The sequence below is a fragment of the Myodes glareolus genome, chromosome 2 (assembly GCF_982192425.1).
Source record: "Myodes glareolus chromosome 2, mMyoGla1.1, whole genome shotgun sequence".
Lineage (NCBI taxonomy): Eukaryota > Metazoa > Chordata > Mammalia > Rodentia > Cricetidae > Myodes > Myodes glareolus.
The window spans coordinates 123,006,514-123,022,747 of record NC_142027.1 but is presented as its reverse complement, the minus strand read 5'-3'; the positions used below and the strand labels follow the sequence as shown (position 1 = coordinate 123,022,747).

Here is a 16,234-nt window from a genome sequence, read left to right as displayed (position 1 = left end):
TCCATTGGGGACTGTGCGGTCTTTTTTCTATATGAGGGACTGAGGCATAGACTTGGAGCTGGTGCCTGGAGGGCCTGCATAGAAAGGTGGCGGGGGCAAGTGCAGGTGCCACTTCTTCCAGCTGTTGCTGTGGGGGCCACTGCCGATCACAGACCTCGGCCCGAGGTGACAGAAGTACAAGCCAGTTTGCTGTGGCTAGTGGATAATGACAGTGGGAGTGGGGACAGATCCATGGGCCACTTAGCTGTCTTTGAAAGGGGAGGACCATGTTACTCCACTGATTAAAGGTGTGTGCCACCACTGCCCAGCTTGAACTAGCCTTCACAGTTGGAGGATTTTCCATGACACTGGCTGTCTGCTTTTGGGGCAGTGGACCGCTTTTGGCTGGGATTGAAGGAAACACAGACATGGCCTTGGCCAAACCAAGAAATAAACAGATTTTGAATATGGTAACTAGGCAAGAGGCACCTTGGACTAATTCAAAGGTTGTATGGCTTTGCTCATACTGCATTTGGTGCTACCATAGAGAAAACACGAGATGGAGTTGATGACCTTACACAGAACCATGACTGGGACGCTGTGTAAATGTACAGTGGTCTTCCAGGAATGGCATACGATAGCCTGGCAGAACTATGTAAGCCTGACAGGCTATTCTTTAGAGTTCTTAAAAAAGTTACTGATCTGGGACCTAGAAACCCCTCTCCTCCCCTACCCATGTTCTGATACTAATAGGTTTTACTTCATGTGTATGACTGTTTGCCAGGAAGTATGTGTATTTGCACCCTGTGCATGTAGTGACTAGGAACACAAGATCCTTGGGGCATCAGATCCCTGGGAATGTGTAGTAACAGGAAGTTGTTACCACGTGGGTGCTGGGAACCGAATTGTGATCCTCTGCAACAGCAGCAAGTGCCCTGAACCTCTGAGTCATCTCTCCAGCCCCGCGGTGTGGTTTCTTGAAGTCTGGGATGGAAAGAAGCCACGATATCCACTGGGAGTAGGGAGCTGAAAAAGCAAACAAGGCCTGGTGGGCAGGGCGAGGATCGGAGCGCTGGCGCTCTTGCACTGGGCCAATCGTAGGACGCTGCTGGCCGATTGGTGGTTGCCATGGCTACTGGTACTTTCGCTAGACACGTAGAAGCCGACTCGCTTGACCTGGACCAATCACGACATGCCCATCACCGATTGGTGGTTGCCATGGCTGCGGGCTCTCAGCTTGGCAACATGGCGTCGTCCGGGCGGCAAAGATTGCCGCTTTTTCTCCTCTGGAATATTGCGGGCTTGTGAATCAGACGCGTCCTCGGGATGAGCTCTCTGTCGCTACTCGGCCTTCTGTGGGGATTTCTCCTGCTGCAGGACGTCCTGAAACCGCTGCGTGGGGACCCGGGTGTGTATGGCGTGGTATGGCCTGCATGGCCCAGGCTAAGGGAACCTGGAGCTCCTAGGATCCTGGAAACCAGGACCACGTACAAAGCCAACACACGCACCCCAGGCACAGGTTCTGCCCTAACTTACCCACCCCGCACCCTTCCTTCTCTCCTAGTTTTTATTCCATCTTTCATACGAATGTCCAGCCCTGAGGTCAGCGCGTCCCTGGTCGGAGGCGGTGAGGACGTCACCGTCTCTCTGATTCCGCTGCAGGTCGAGAAAGGTAAGAGTCTGGCTTTTCTTGGAAGCGTTGGTGCTGTCCTCAGCAGAATAGGGGTGGGGAAGAAAGGCAGTGTCTCTGTGTTGTAGAGCAAAGAGGTTCTGTGGACAGGTTCTGGAAATGGGATCTTGAAATAAAAGTGGCCGACAAACCAGGCATGGCAGCACACGTCTTTAATCCCAGCACTGAGGAGCCAGAGGCAGGTAGATCTGTGAGTTCCAAGCCACCCCGGCCTGCATAGTGAGGCTTGTTTTTGTTTTTTTGTTGTTGTTGTTGTTGTTGTTTTGTTTTGTTTTGTTTTTGTTTTTGTTTCCCAAAGAAAAAAACTGGTCAGTATTCATTGAGATAGCCCCCTGAGTTTCCCACACAGCATCTCAGGGTTCTCATAAGAACAGTAGGGCCACCAGGCGGTGGTGGCGCATGCCTTTAATCTCAGCACTTGGGAGGCAGAAGCAGGCAGATCTGTGAGTTTGAGGCCAGCCTGGTACAAGAGCTAGTTCCAGGACGGGCTCCGAAGCTACAGAGAAACCCTGTCTTGAAACAACAACAACAAAAAGAATGGTAGCGTCTCTTTATCCCACTGGCAAGTGAGGAGACATACTGCTTGGCCAGTCTCGTTTAGTGTGTCTGTGGAGATTCCCACCCAACGACTCTCGACCCCTTAGCTGCCGGACCCTGATGCCTTGCGTTCTAATTTTTTCCTTAGGAGTGTTGCCAGTTCCTACTTGTGGTGGTCTCAGCAATGAGACAGGAGATTGGAATGTGACTGTTAGCCCCGGTGTGGTAAGACCTGAGGCAAAAGCTCTATTGCGTCTGTAGATTCCTCCTGTGTAGGCTTTGTGCAGGGGCGCGCGTGTACGTGCGTGTGTGTGTGTGTGTGTGTGTGTTGCTGGGGATCAAACTCAGGTCCTGTGTGTTTTACCACACTGTCAGCTCCCCGATGTTCTTGTGATCTGACATTCCATGTTCCACATAAGTGGAATTTTCTTTGGGCCACCAACCAACTCCCAGATAGAGGCATGGAGACTTATTAATGATTATGAATGATCAGCCTCAGCTTCCGCTTCTCCCACTGGCTCTTCTAACTTAATCTAACCTGTTCGTAGTCATCTACCTTCTGCCTCAGGGCTTTTTACCTTTCTTTCATTCTGTATGCCCTAGTATGTCCTACTTTCCTGCTTCCTCTGTGTCTGCCTGGCCTCTCTTTCTCTTTCTCCCCACACCCCCCCAGCCTGAATTTCTTCTGCTTACTCTCCCTGCCCAGAAGTCCTGCCTATGCCTCCTCTCTCGCTATTGGCTGTTCAACTTTTTGTTAGATCAATCAGGTGCCTTAGGCATGCAAGGTAAAACAGTAGCACATCAGAACGTCTATATATAGTTAGACAAATATTCCTCAACATAAATAAATTCAGCACACATTTGCATCATTAAACAAATATTCTGCATCAGTTCCATAGTCAATATTATCTGGAATTGTGGGCTATCAATGTAGATCCCCCATCTAGCGTGAGGTTCTTACCTTAGCACTAATGGTGTGTTTGGATGTGTGACAGGTAGAGAATTCAGACATATAAGACAGCCTGCTTTACATAGTGAGGCCTTATCTAAAAGAGAAAAACAAGCTGGGCAGTGGTGGTGCACGCCTTTAATCCCAGCTCTCGGGAGGCAGAGGTCTCTGTGAGTTTGAGGCCAGCCAGGTCTAGAGAGCGAGTTTCCAGGCAGACTCCAAAGATGCGGAGAAACCCTGCCTCAAAAAACCAAAACAGGACTGGAGAGATGGCTCAGAGGTTAAGAGGATTGCCTGCTCTGCCAAAGGTCCTGAGTTCAATTCCCAGCAACCACATGGTGGCTCACAACCATCTGAACTGATATCTGATGCCCTCTTCTGGCCTACAGACAGACACACAGACAAAATACTGTATAACATAATAAATAAATAAATATTTAAAAAAACATTAAAAAAACCAACAACAACAACAAAAACAAAACAGGGCTGGAGAGATGGGTCAGAGGTTAAGAGAAGTGACTTCTCTTCTGGAGGTCCTGAGTTCAATTCCCAGCAGCCATATGATAACACACACCCATCTATAATGAGATCTGGTGCCCAGAACACTATATACATAATAAATAAATTCAAAAAAACAAAACAACAACAATGAAAACAAAACATCAAAACAAAGTAAAACGCATGAAACTTATTTATTTATTTATTTATTTGAGACAAAGGTTCTCTTTGTAGTTCTGGAGCCTGGAGCCTGTCTTAAAATTAGCTCTGTAGACCAGGCTGGCCTTGAACTCACAGAGATTCACCTGCCTCTGTCTCTCAAGGGCTGGGATTAAAGCTGTGCCCACCACCACCTGGCTAGACACTAATTTTTTTTTTTAGACTTATGAGAGATGAGGCTTCTCCTACTGAATGAATGCTTACCAAGTGCTTAGTGGACTTAGTGTGGATGTGAGAGATAAACGAGTGAGAAGGACTGCTTTAGGGATGGACACTCAGCAGTTCCGGGCCACCCTGAGAGAAGCCGAGCTCTGTTCCCTGTCTTCTGCCTTAGAAGTCTTCTCAGCAAACTGGCTTCAAATACTGGACCTGCATTTACCTTTCTCTAAGTGTCCAAAAGTTGTTTACTTTTATGTTTAAGATGAGGATAAGAGGAGGGGAGTCAGAGAGATGATTCAGTGGTTTCTCGTGCTCTTGCAGAGGACCCAGGAGTGGTTCACAGACATACACACTGGCAGAACACCCGTGCACATAATGTAAAACATATATATTTAGTTTTATATTGAAACACACCACATATGTATGTGTATACACACACACACACACACACACACAGTCTTAGGGTTTCTATTGCTATGAAGAGACACCATGACCACGGCAACTTTTATAAAGGAAACATTTAAATGTGTGGCTTACAGTTCAGAGGTTTTGTCCATTATCATCATGGTGGGACATGGTCATAAGCAGGCAGACATGGTCCTGGAGAAGAAGCTGAGAGTTCTACATCTTGATCCAAAGGGAAAAGGAAGTGAATCGAGACACGGGGCATAGCTTGAGGATATATGAGACCACAAAGCCTAACTCCACAGTGGTACACTTTCTCCTACAAGGCTACACCTCCTAACAGTGCCACTCCCTATGAGCCTATGAGGACCAATTGCATTCAAGCTACCACATACTTATGTGTGTGTATGAGTAAGATTAGGACATGGGTTTGGACATGGTGGGGCACAGCTTTGGTCCTAGCACTTGGGAAACAGAGTCAGGTGGATCTCTGTGAGTTTGAGGTCAGCTTGATTTATATAGCAAGTTCAATACCAGCAGAAGTACACAGTGAGATCCTGACTCGAAAAAGAAAAAGAAAATTTGGACGTGGAGTTGTGTAGATGGCTCGGTGGTTAAGAGTTCTTTCCAAAGAAAGAGCCAGAGGCCAGTTCTTAGTCCCACACGAGGTGACCAACAAACACCTGCAACTCTAGCTCTGGGACATCCAGCATTTTTTTTTAAAATAATTATTTATTTTTATTTTATTTACATTGGTGTTTTGTTTGCATGTGTATCTTTGGGAGGGTGTCAGATCCCCGGAACTGGAATTACAGACAGTTGTGAGCTGCCTTGTGGGTGCTGGGAATTGAACCTGGGTCCTCTAGAAGAGTCATGTCTCCAGCCCTAAGCATCAAGCATTCTTTTTGGGCCTTTTTTGATACCTGCACACACACACAGCAACAGTCATGTGCATATATGTATACACACACTGAATAACAAAGGTAATTAGGAGGAGGTCCGGAGCTTGGGTACTACAGGTTGTTTGGAAGTGAAGAGAAGGCTGCTGTCTTTGTATTGCCCATTCTTCTGCTGTGAGTTGAGCCATCTTGGTAAAACGAAGCAAGGCTCACGTGTGAGTTTACAATGTTTTCTGTTACGTGTTCTCATCATTAGAGATGCTCGCTGCGAGACACTTTAAAGGCACAGCCATGTTTTCCTTCCAGAACGCACTGGAAGTGACAGTCCGGTGGAAGAGGGGCCTGGACCGGTGCTTCTCAAATGAGACTGCCTCCTTCTCAGAGCTCCCGTGCTTCGTGCAGACGCTGCTGGTTTCGGCATCCCACAATGCATCCTGTTTAGCACATCTGCTCATTCAGGTGGAGATTTATCCCAATGCATCTGTGACCCACAATGCATCAGGCAAGTGATGCCTGTGGACAGATACTAGATGTGGCTCTATGTTGTTATTTTGTGGTTGTTTTTGTTTGTTTGTTTTGAGACAGGATCTCATTGTGTAGCTCGAGTTGGTCTAGAACTCACTATGTAGAACAGGTTGTCCTTGAATCACAGAAATCTGCCTGCCCCTGCCTCTTGAGTTAAGTTTTTTTAAAATTTGTATGTATGTGTGTATGTGTGTGTTTGGGTGAATATATGTGTGCTATGTATATGCAGTACCCTGAAGAGATCAGAAGAGGGCATCAGATCCCAGGTACCTGGAATTCCATGCAGAACCCAGGTCCTCTGCAAGAACAGTGGGTTCTCTTAACCACTGAGCCATTTCTCCACTCACCCAGACTCAACTTTTGAGTCTCCCCTGCCTTCCTAAATGTACTATTTTTGTTTGTTTGCTTTTGAGGTTTTTACTTTGTATCATTTTATTTAGTTAAGATCTAGCCAAGCAACTGTGGCACACACCTTTAATCCCAGCACTGGGGAGGTAGAGGCAGGTGGATCTCTGTGAGTTCAAGGCCAGCCTGTTCTACAGAGTGAGTTTCACAACAGTCAGAGCCACATAATGAGACTATCTCAATCTCTCTCTCTCTCTCTCTCTCTCTCTCTCTCTCTCTCTCTCTCTCTCTCACACACACACACACACACACACACAAAACTATCTAGCTCTCCTGATATACTTTTGTAAATCACTTTAAGTCCTTTTTGGGAGAAGGTAAAATTTGTTTCCATGCATTGATCCCCATGTCTCTGCTTAAGAAACTATATTGAACCAGCACTGATGGATGCCGGCCACCTTTCTCAGTGTGACTCGGAAGGTACAGCACTCCCCCCCTTCTGCCGTTCAGACGCTGGCAGGAGCCTGAGCACACTCTATGGAGCTGCTGGCCCACCACGTGGCCAACCTCCGTACTCGCTCAAATGATTCTCTGTCTCTCTCTCTCTGTCTCTCTGTCTGTCTGTCTGTCTGTCTGTCTCTCTCTCTCTCTACCTCTTAAGCTCACACCTATGAATCTATAATAAATTTCTTTTTAAAACTCAGAGAGAGAGACTGTGGGTGCAGCTCATGTGGGAGAGTGCCTGCCTACCACACAAAGCATGGGTTCAATTCCTAGTAATGCAGAAACTGAGCAGGGTTATGCTTGTCTGTAATCCCAGCACTGGGAGGCGGCGGCAGGAGAATCAGAAAATCCAAAGTCATTCTTGGTTATACAGTACGTTTGAGGACAATCTGAGCTACATAATACCATGTTTCTTAAATAAAAGGCGTGGGGATGGCTTGTTATAACAAGTGCTACCATCATGGTTCTCTTGCCTGCAGCAGACTCCATCATCTCTTGCCTGCGTAGTTATGGCTGGCCTTGATCTTACCTGGTAGCTAAGGTTAGCCTCTACTTCAAACCATCCTGCCTCAGACTGAGGGCTATGATCATGTGTGTGCACTACCATGCCCTAATTCCAACTGATATTTTGAGACAGAGACTCACATAGTCCATGGTGACCTGGAGTTCACTTGTGTACCTGAGGCTAGCCTGAATCCTGACCCTCCTGCCTTTGCCTCCCAAGTGCTGGGATGATAGGCATGAGCCACACACTCAACTCAAACACTTATTAAAGGAAGAAAAAGGAATCTTTCTGAAGAAAGCAGTGGTTTTTATTTTAGAGTTTTTTGTTGTTGTTTTTGTTTGTTTATTTTTTAATGCTTAAAATTCGAAACAAACCAAGAAAATATTCAGTGCATCCTTGGAAAATCTCCTGGAGAAAACCCGTGAAGAGGAAAGTACCTGCGGAAGGCTCTTGTGGTTGCCACGATTCAGAGGCTTGCCTGACAGTGTTTCCTCCATGGGCTGCAGATGCTCGGTGACCAAGAGTGCATGCTGCGCTTCCAGAGGACCCGGATGCAGGTCCTAGTGCCCCATCCTGTGGCTCACAGATGTGGGACTCTCCCTGGAACCCGCACTCATGTACACCCTCCCCACCATAATTCAAAAAAAAATTTTTTTTTTGAGACAGGGTTTCTTTGTGTAGCCCTGACTGTCCTGGAACACCCTGTGTAGACCAGGCTGGCCCTGAACTCACAGTGATCTACCTGACTCTGCCTCCTGAGTGCTGGGATTAAAGATGTGTGCTACCACCGCCCAGTCAAAATAAATCTTTGAAGTATTTTCCATACTAGATTTTCATGTCCACCCAGCCTAGCCAGTTCAGAGAGTTCCAGGTTCAGTGAGAGACCCTGCTTTAGAAATGTAAGGTGGGGGCTGGAGAGATGGCTCAGCAGTTAAGAGCACTGGCTGATCTTCCAGCAGATCTGAGTTCAATTCTCAGCAACCATGGTGGCTCACAACCATCTGTAATGAGATCTGGTGCCCTCTTCTGGCCTGAAGGCATACATGCAGACAGAACACTGTATACTAATTAATAAATCTTTAAAATTAATAATAAAAAATAAACCTAAGGTGGAATGCCTGGCATGATGGTGCGCACCTGGAATCCTAGAGGCAAGTGCATCTCTGTGAGTTCAAGGACAGCCAGGCCTATATAGTGAGACCCAACCAAAACCACCAACAACTAAGGTGAAGAGAAAACACCTGACTTCAGGCTCTGCTTCCACACACATGCACATGTGCATACACATGCATGTACACGCACACGCATGCACACACTCTTGCACATTGTGATTCAGCCTTTTTATGAATCTCAAGAACTGTCTATGCTTTTCTTCATAGCTGAGCCTTTTCTGCCATATGTGCTTTTCAGATAACATGACCGTCATTCCTAACCAAGTCTATCAGCCTCTGGGTCCCTGCCCTTGCGACTTGACAGCCAAGGCCTGTGACATTCGCTGCTGCTGTGACCAAGTGAGTTCTCTCTGTTTGCCAGGCTACCTGAGAGCATTTGGGACAACAGTCACCCCTAGCAGCTTTGGATAGGTGACGACAGAAATTATATTTCATTTTACAAATCATTGTTTTAAAAGATTTATTTATTTTTATGTACATTGGTGTTTTGCCTGTGTTTATGTCTGTGTGGGTGTGTCAGGTACCCTGGAACTGGGGTTACAGACAGTTGTGAGCTGACATGTGGGTGCTGGGAATTGAACATGGTTCCTCTGGAAGAGCAGTCAGTGCTTTCAACCCCTGAGCCATCTCTCCAGCCCCGTTTTTGTTGTTGTTGTTGTTGTTTGTTTGTTGGTTTGTTTATTTTTTATTTTTTGGTTTTTTTTGGGGGGTTGGTTTTTTTTTGGTTGGTTTGTTTTTTGTTTTTTGTTTTTTTTTCAGATACGGTCTGCCTCTATCTCCAATCAGAAAATTGTGTTTGAACTGAGTATTTTCTCTTCTAGTATTGTTTGTGTAGTTTGTGGAGGACAGAGAAAAGAATATGTCTTTGGATAAAGCACATTTGGAAAAGCGATAGCTAGAGGATGATTTTAATCTTCCTACATTTATTTTTGGCATATGGTGTGGTATGGTGTGTTTGTGGGGGCGTTATAGAGGCTTCTGCCACAGTGTACATGTGAAGGTCCAGGAATCAAGCCTACGTTGTCACCTTTGGCAGGAAGGAGCTTTGCATGCTTAGTCACATGCAAACATGTGTGTGTGTGTGTGTGTGTGTGTGTGTGTGTGTGTGTGTGAGACAATGTCTCACTGTGTAGCCTCAGACTTAAGTCAGTCCGCCTTCTTCAGCTTCCCTGAGTACCAAGGGTAGGCACAAACCTTGATACCTGTTTTATCTGTCTGTCTGTCTGTCTATCTATCTATCTATCTATCTATCTATCTATCTATCTATCTATCTCTGTCTCTTTTTCTTTTACCTGCCTCTTCTGAGTGCTGGGATTAAAGGATGCACCACCACCGTCCAGCTTTACACCTACCTGGTTTCTAATACATATCGTAAAATGTTAAATTTAAGAGAAATGAGAAGAATGTTTGCCAGTATCCATGGTGTCCCAATTTTGCACGAATATGAATGTATGTGCTTTTTTTTTTTTTGCTTCTCCCCCTGGGAAAATGCAGTATTTTGTTGTTTTTGTTCATTTGCTTTGAATCTCACTGTATAATGTTGATTAGTCTGTAACTAGCTCTGTATCCCAGGCCGGCCTTGAACTCACAGATATCCCCCTGCCTCTGCCTCCTGAGTGCTGAGATTAAAGGACTAATGTTGCTGGTCTTAATGCAGGGTCTTGTCGTGTAGCCTTGGCTGGCATGTGTGACACATGTGTCACATGTGTGACACTGTGCGTGTGTGACACACCCCCACCCATGGCAAACTTGCCTGCTTAAGTCAAGTAGCCGGTGCACAAAAGGCTGTGCACTTAGTTGTTTTGAGATAGGGTCTCGTGTAGCTGCAGATAACCTTAACTCCTGATTCTCTTCTGCTTCCACCTTTCAAGTACCAGAATGACAGATGTTTGATACCATGCCAAGCAAAACAACCCTTCACCCCGCCCCCAGCGATATGTAATGTCAACCTTCCCCCCGGATATGTGATATCTAATTTTGATCTTTTGAGTGGTAAACACACACCGGGAACACATCACCATAGCACTGGGGAGGTGGAGGCAGGAGGGTCAGGTGCTACAGTTCAGCAGCAGCTTCAGATTATAGGGCGGCCTGGGGTACACGAGACCCTCAAACAAAAGAAAAGGCTGTCGGAAAAACCTGTCCGCAGTGTCATAGTGACACGCACCCGTGTGTCACTGTGGTCCACCACCATCAGTGTATTTACATAGTCAGGTGGCAGGCGACACATGGCGCTGCCAGGCTGTACCCAGACTGCCACTAACAGTGATATGACCTCCTTCACTATCTGCCGTTGGAGCTGGTTGTATTGTGTGTTCTATTAGTTGCTACTGTTAGGATTTACTGATCTGCTGGCAAGTGTGGTGCCACACTCCAGTGAGCCTTGCTCTGAGAGGTTAAACCTGAGAATCGTCATGAACGGGAAGCTGGCCTGGTCTACATAGTGAGGCTCTCTCATAACAGAGGAGCAGGGCCAAGTGTGGTGGTGCACATGTATGCATAGGCATGCATGCAGGCAAAACACCCACACACATAAAATAAGCATTACTTAAAAAAAAAAATCCCAATCTTCATAGTTAGCTCTAGTCAGAGCGTCTCAGTGAGACCCTGTCTCTAAATAACTAAGAAACCAAAAGGCAACAGTGGATAGAACATGATGGCTCATGTTTAACCCCAGCACACGGGAGGCAGAGGCAGTGGATCACTGTGAATTTGAGGCTAGCTTGGTCTACACGATGAGTTCCAGCCAGAGAGCCCTTGTCTCAAATAATAAGTAGATATACACGCCAAACATATTTGTGTTGATGATGTCTTCAGATAATCCCAACTTATACTTTATGCACAATGTTAATTTTGAGTTTGAGGTACTGGGATTGAATGTAGGCCTCGCAGATCCAAAGATCCCACTGGGTAATACACCCAGCTCTTCTCTGTTCCTTTTTAAATTTTGAGACAGAGTCTTGCTAAGTTGCCGAGGCTGGTCTTGAGCTTTTGGTCCTCCTTCCTCAGATTCCTGAGTAGCTGGACACCTGGCTCTTATTCTTTTTTGGGGTGAATGTGGGTGTGGTTTTTTGAGGAAGGGTTTCTCTGTAATAGCTGTGGCTGTCCTGGAGCTTGCTCTGTAGACCAAGCCAGTCTCCAGCTCACAGAATTCTACCTGCCTCTGCCTCTCAAATTCTGGTATTAAAGATGTGTGTCACTACCACCCGGCTTGAGGCTTACTCCTTTGAAGGCTGGAAGTTTCTGCCTGGGACTTTACTAGGGAGTTGACTAAGGAACTGTGTGTATTGTTGTTGCTCATGAATGCATATATTTGCAGAAGCCAGAAGGCAACCTTGGATGTTATGCCTTAGGACCATGCATCCTTCTTTCTTTGGAGACATAACTCCTCACTGAACCTGCAGCTGGCAGAGTAGACTAGGCTGGCTGTCTAGTGAGCCCCAGGGATCTCCTTCTTTCTGTCTCCCCAGCACTGGAATTATAATCATGGGCCACCAACCTCGGCCTTTCTATGGAGGTCCTTGAAGTCGAACTCAGGTCCTGTTGTGTGGCAAGCATTTTTACTGACTGCGCCTCCTCCGCATCCCTAAGGAGCTCTTCTTGCACCGCAAAGCACTTTGGGAGGAGATGGAGACGGATTGCTTTCTCAGCTATGGGGTTCCAGGCTGGTAGCATCGGAGGGCATGTGTCATGCTTGCTGCAAGCTGTGTCCAGTGTCACAGTGGGAGCTCAGGCGCCCTCACTGTCCTTTCCTCTGTTTCCAAGGACTGCCAGCCGGAAGTAAAGGAGCTGTTCCAGCAGTCCTGCTTCTCCGGTGTGTTCGGAGGGGACGTCAACCCTCCCTTCGACCAGCGCTGTGCCGTGGGCACCACTCATGAGACCCCAGACTGGTTTCCTTTCCTGTGTGTGCAGTCGCCCCCCTCCACCTCGCCTTTCCTTGGTGACTTCTATCATGGTGCCATGTGAGTAGCCGCTGCCTGGAGGACCTGTTTCTAGCTTCACCAGGTTTCCTCTACTTGGCTTGGGTCACATTTCTTCTCAGTACCTTAAAACAGTCTATACTGGTTTGCCATTAGTGAGGTCATTTCTTCCCAAAGTGTCAGAAAGAACTGAGAACCCAGCAGAATCAGCCGCAGTCCCCAGTGACCTTCCAGCACGGAGGAGGTGCCAAGGGCTCACAGGGACTTGAACTTTCTGTTTTATACTTCAGTATCATTGAAATTGTTGTGGTTGTTGCTGTTGTTTTGAGACAGGATTTTTCTGTGTAGTCCTGGCTGTCCTGGAACTCGCTCTGTAGACCAGGCTGGCCTCGAACTCAGAGATCCACCTGTCTCTGCCTCCCGAGTGCTGGGATTAAAGGTGTGCGCTGCTATTGTCACTACCACCCCTTCCCAGCTGAAGAATTTATGATCTCTGTAAATAAATAAATAAAATGAAGATCTGGGATTGGTGTTGTATCCCTGAAACCCCAGGAGGCAGAGACAGGAGAATCAGGAGTTTAAGGTCATTCTTGGCTATATAGAGAGTTTGAGGCCTGCATGGGCTATATGAGACATATATCAAAGCAGAGAGGAAGCATTACAGGGTGATTTGTTTCCTAGTAGATCATCGTCGAACTGTTATCAATCATTTTTTTATGGTGTTGGGGTGGAACCTCAGCCTATATAAGTATGCAGGCTAAGCAAACCCATGCCGGCCCATGGATAATTAATTTCTCTTGCGGATTTGCAGTTCCCCTAGACGTGACCCTGCCTTTGAAGCCCATCTGCACCTTGACCTAAGAGACTTCACTGATGCTGGCTACAAACAAGGAGATCCCATCATGACCACAATGGGGTATTTTACCATCCCTCAGGTAACGCCTTCCATTTCCACATTTGGATTCAAGTAGTGTCCGTCCTAAGCAGCTGGTTTTCCTCCTGTGCGTTAACTACTAATAGTCTCTATACTGAAAAGACTTTCTTAACCCTCTTCACTAATTACAGCGTGTATATCATCATGGGGAGAGTCTCCATGGAGACGCCTGAGAGGCGGTGGCCAGTTTCCACCTCATCCCCTTTCAGTATTTTGTGTTGCTGGGGCTGGTACTGAAGGCCCTGTGTGTGCCAGTCCAGGGCTCCACCACCAGACTACATCCCCAGCCCCAGCAATTTCTAAGAAGCCAGAAGTATGTGACTGTATAACATTCGGAATGTTGAAACGTCCTTTCAGGTTAGAGAGTCTTAGGTGGAATCTTTGTTTTTTCTAACTCCGTTATCATTAGACCATGCCTGTGGGAGGACAGCATGGGACGCAAACAGTTTGTTATTCCTGTGTCATTGAAGCTGTGGGGGGGTCAGGAAGTGGTGCTTAGCATAGAGTTTTTGGTTACGCCTGGCTTTCCCGTCTCCCTCAAAATTCAGGCTGTGATGAGGAGGAACTGAGGTTGAATATAATCGTGACTTGTTAATGGAAGGGCCAGGACCTTCCCCGAGTGTATTGGAGAACACTTCTATGGGTAGTGGCTTCCAGATCTTGGCTCCCTGAAGTCGGTCACCTTGAGTACTAACTGTTGACATCATCCAGCAATAGCAGCGGGCGGTAGAGAGCAACATGGAGTAGGGTGGCATCGAAATAAGGTCTCCCTGTAGCCTAGCCTGGTTCTGAATCTAGTGCAACCCTGCCTGAACCCCCCAAGTCCTGGGATGGCAGACTTGAGCACCACGCTTGACAGAAAGAATGTTTTTAAGACAGGAAGAAATCGGTGTACCATATTGGTTCCTTGCCCTTAGGTCTCCCTGGCTGGACAGTGTCTGCAGGATGCTCCAGTGGCTTTCCTGAGGAATTTTGATATTAAATGTACCATCAGTCTGGAAGTGCACCGAGAACGAGATGGCACCGTCCCTGAGACTATGAAGATTCGCACGGCGGGAGGTAGGGTGCCTTTGCGGTTAAAACAGTGTGTAAGCTTCTGGCTCTGCATCCGTGATGGCTCATCTGTTGGTTGAGGATGGTTTTTTTTCACAGGAAAAGTTCAGTCTGATTGGACAGCACCCTGTACATGTGGTTGGTGCTTTCTTCTCTACTCTGGGCACGGAATCCTGTGTTCAAGCACTGAGTCCCATCCCCTCCCCAGGTCTCTATTGTGACTTAAGTCAAATCTCCATAATGTCACATGAGTACCATTGGCTTTCTGTGCAATCCTGCGCACCCTACACACCCGAGGAGCCCCAGGCCTTTCAGTGCCGCAGAGGGAGCTGGCATTTTCTGTGCAGTGAACTGCTGAGCTCTTGTCTGTCCTTCCACTTCCTATCGGCGGAGCCACTGCTTTGCTGCTGGCTCTCCGAACCCTTGCTAGGGTGGAGAGACCTGAACAAAGGATGGACACACACTGTGACTCTGGGATAGTCCGGTGGGGTTCTCCAGCTTCAGCCGGGAGGCTGGCTAGTCTCTGTGGGTCTCTACAGGTGGGCTCATGGGCTCTCAGCATCCAGGAGGAAGTTGCAGTTGCTGGTCTCTGCACACACAGATGAACAGTTCCTAAATACTCCTACTCATTCTTCTTTGAACCTGGCCCATATGAGTAATGGCTTTGCTATTTCCTATGGGCCAACTGGTCTCAGAGTCCATACTTGTGTCAAAGTACACACTGACTCAGGACCTCACCCCCGCCCCCTCCCGGGCTTTCTCTGCTCCTGCGCTTTGTTCTGTGGCCTTCACATCTGACTTCTTTCACTTAGCATCATCTTTTTTATATTTTTGTTTTTCAAGACAGAGTTTCTCTGTGTATCCCTGGCTGTCCTGGAACTCAGTCTATAGAACAGGCTGGCCTTGAACTCAGTATGTGTCAACTTCTGCCTGGAGCGTGCTGGGATTGAAGGCGCGCGCCACCACTGCCCATCTTTAGTGTTAGCATCATCTTTTGAAAGCATATGTCTGTGCCACGTTACTTATTTACTTTGTTGTAGGGCCAAGGAGTATTCTGCTGTGTGGATCAGCCACATTTCGTGACCGACAGATACTTGGCTTGTTTTGTGGGATATGGAGTGGGATTGCCATGCCATGTAGTTTACGTGATAGTTTGAGGGACCCCAGACTCTCCAAAGTGGCTGCACTGTGTGCATCCCACCCCGCTGCACCACAAGTGCTGGTGCCGACTCTTTGTGGGTATAGTGAGTGGCTGGGACAGAGGGACCCCAGCCTTTGATGATGTAAGGGGGAGAGAGGGGGAGGGGACCTCAACACAGGCATGGCTGCCCAGTAGCCTATTTCTTTTCCTTTCTTTTCTTTTCTTTTCTTTTCTCTTCTTTTTTTTGGGGGGGGGGGTTGAGACAGGATTTCTCTGTGTAGCCCTGGATGTCCTGGAACTCACTCTGTAGACTAGGCTGGCCTCGAGCTCACAGAGATCCACCTGCCTCTGCCTCCCACGGGCTGGGATTAAAGGAGTGCACCACCACCGCCCAGCCAGTCACCCTTTCCTTTCTTTTTTGAGATAGCATAGCCTAGGGTGACCTTGAGCTTCTGAGCCTTCCTCCTGTGAATGCTGGGGTTGCAGGCACGTGCCACAAGCCTGGCTCTTTGTTAGCTAGGTAAACCCCTGGGAGTAGTGAGTGGCACCATGAGGGACCACTAGTCTCTGTGGAAGTTAATTTGTTAGGGGATATTTAATCACACTGTGAACCCCAAGTTTGCATTAGCAGTAATTAAATAAAATTAACCTTGGGTCAGGAGGCTCAGTTAGCAACTAGTTGACAGAAAGTGATCAGAGAGAATCAGAGGGCATCCAGAAGAGATAGAGAGACACACCAGGAGTAGGAAGGATTTGGAGTGGTGCAGATTTTTTTGTGTTAAAAAAAAAAAGAGCAAAAG

At 47.2% G+C, this 16,234-nt stretch overlaps 1 protein-coding gene across 2 annotated transcripts in view; it reads left to right on the top strand.

Annotated features, from left to right (window-relative positions):
- The first annotated feature begins 1,193 nt into the window (after nt 1-1,193).
- Tctn2 (tectonic family member 2) overlaps nt 1,194-16,234 on the top strand; it is a 30,797-nt gene continuing 15,756 nt past the window's right edge. Inside the window, exons 1-8 of one of the 2 annotated variants that reach the window (XM_048447206.3) lie at nt 1,194-1,387; nt 1,544-1,651; nt 2,355-2,431; nt 5,642-5,837; nt 8,625-8,725; nt 12,152-12,348; nt 13,118-13,241; nt 14,158-14,299. In XM_048447206.3, the coding sequence (XP_048303163.3) occupies nt 1,306-1,387; nt 1,544-1,651; nt 2,355-2,431; nt 5,642-5,837; nt 8,625-8,725; nt 12,152-12,348; nt 13,118-13,241; nt 14,158-14,299 (1,027 nt within the window). In that variant the 5' untranslated portion in view covers nt 1,194-1,305. The remainder of the gene's footprint in view (nt 1,388-1,543; nt 1,652-2,354; nt 2,432-5,641; nt 5,838-8,624; nt 8,726-12,151; nt 12,349-13,117; nt 13,242-14,157; nt 14,300-16,234) is intronic. The other variant, XM_048447205.3, reaches the window with a different exon arrangement.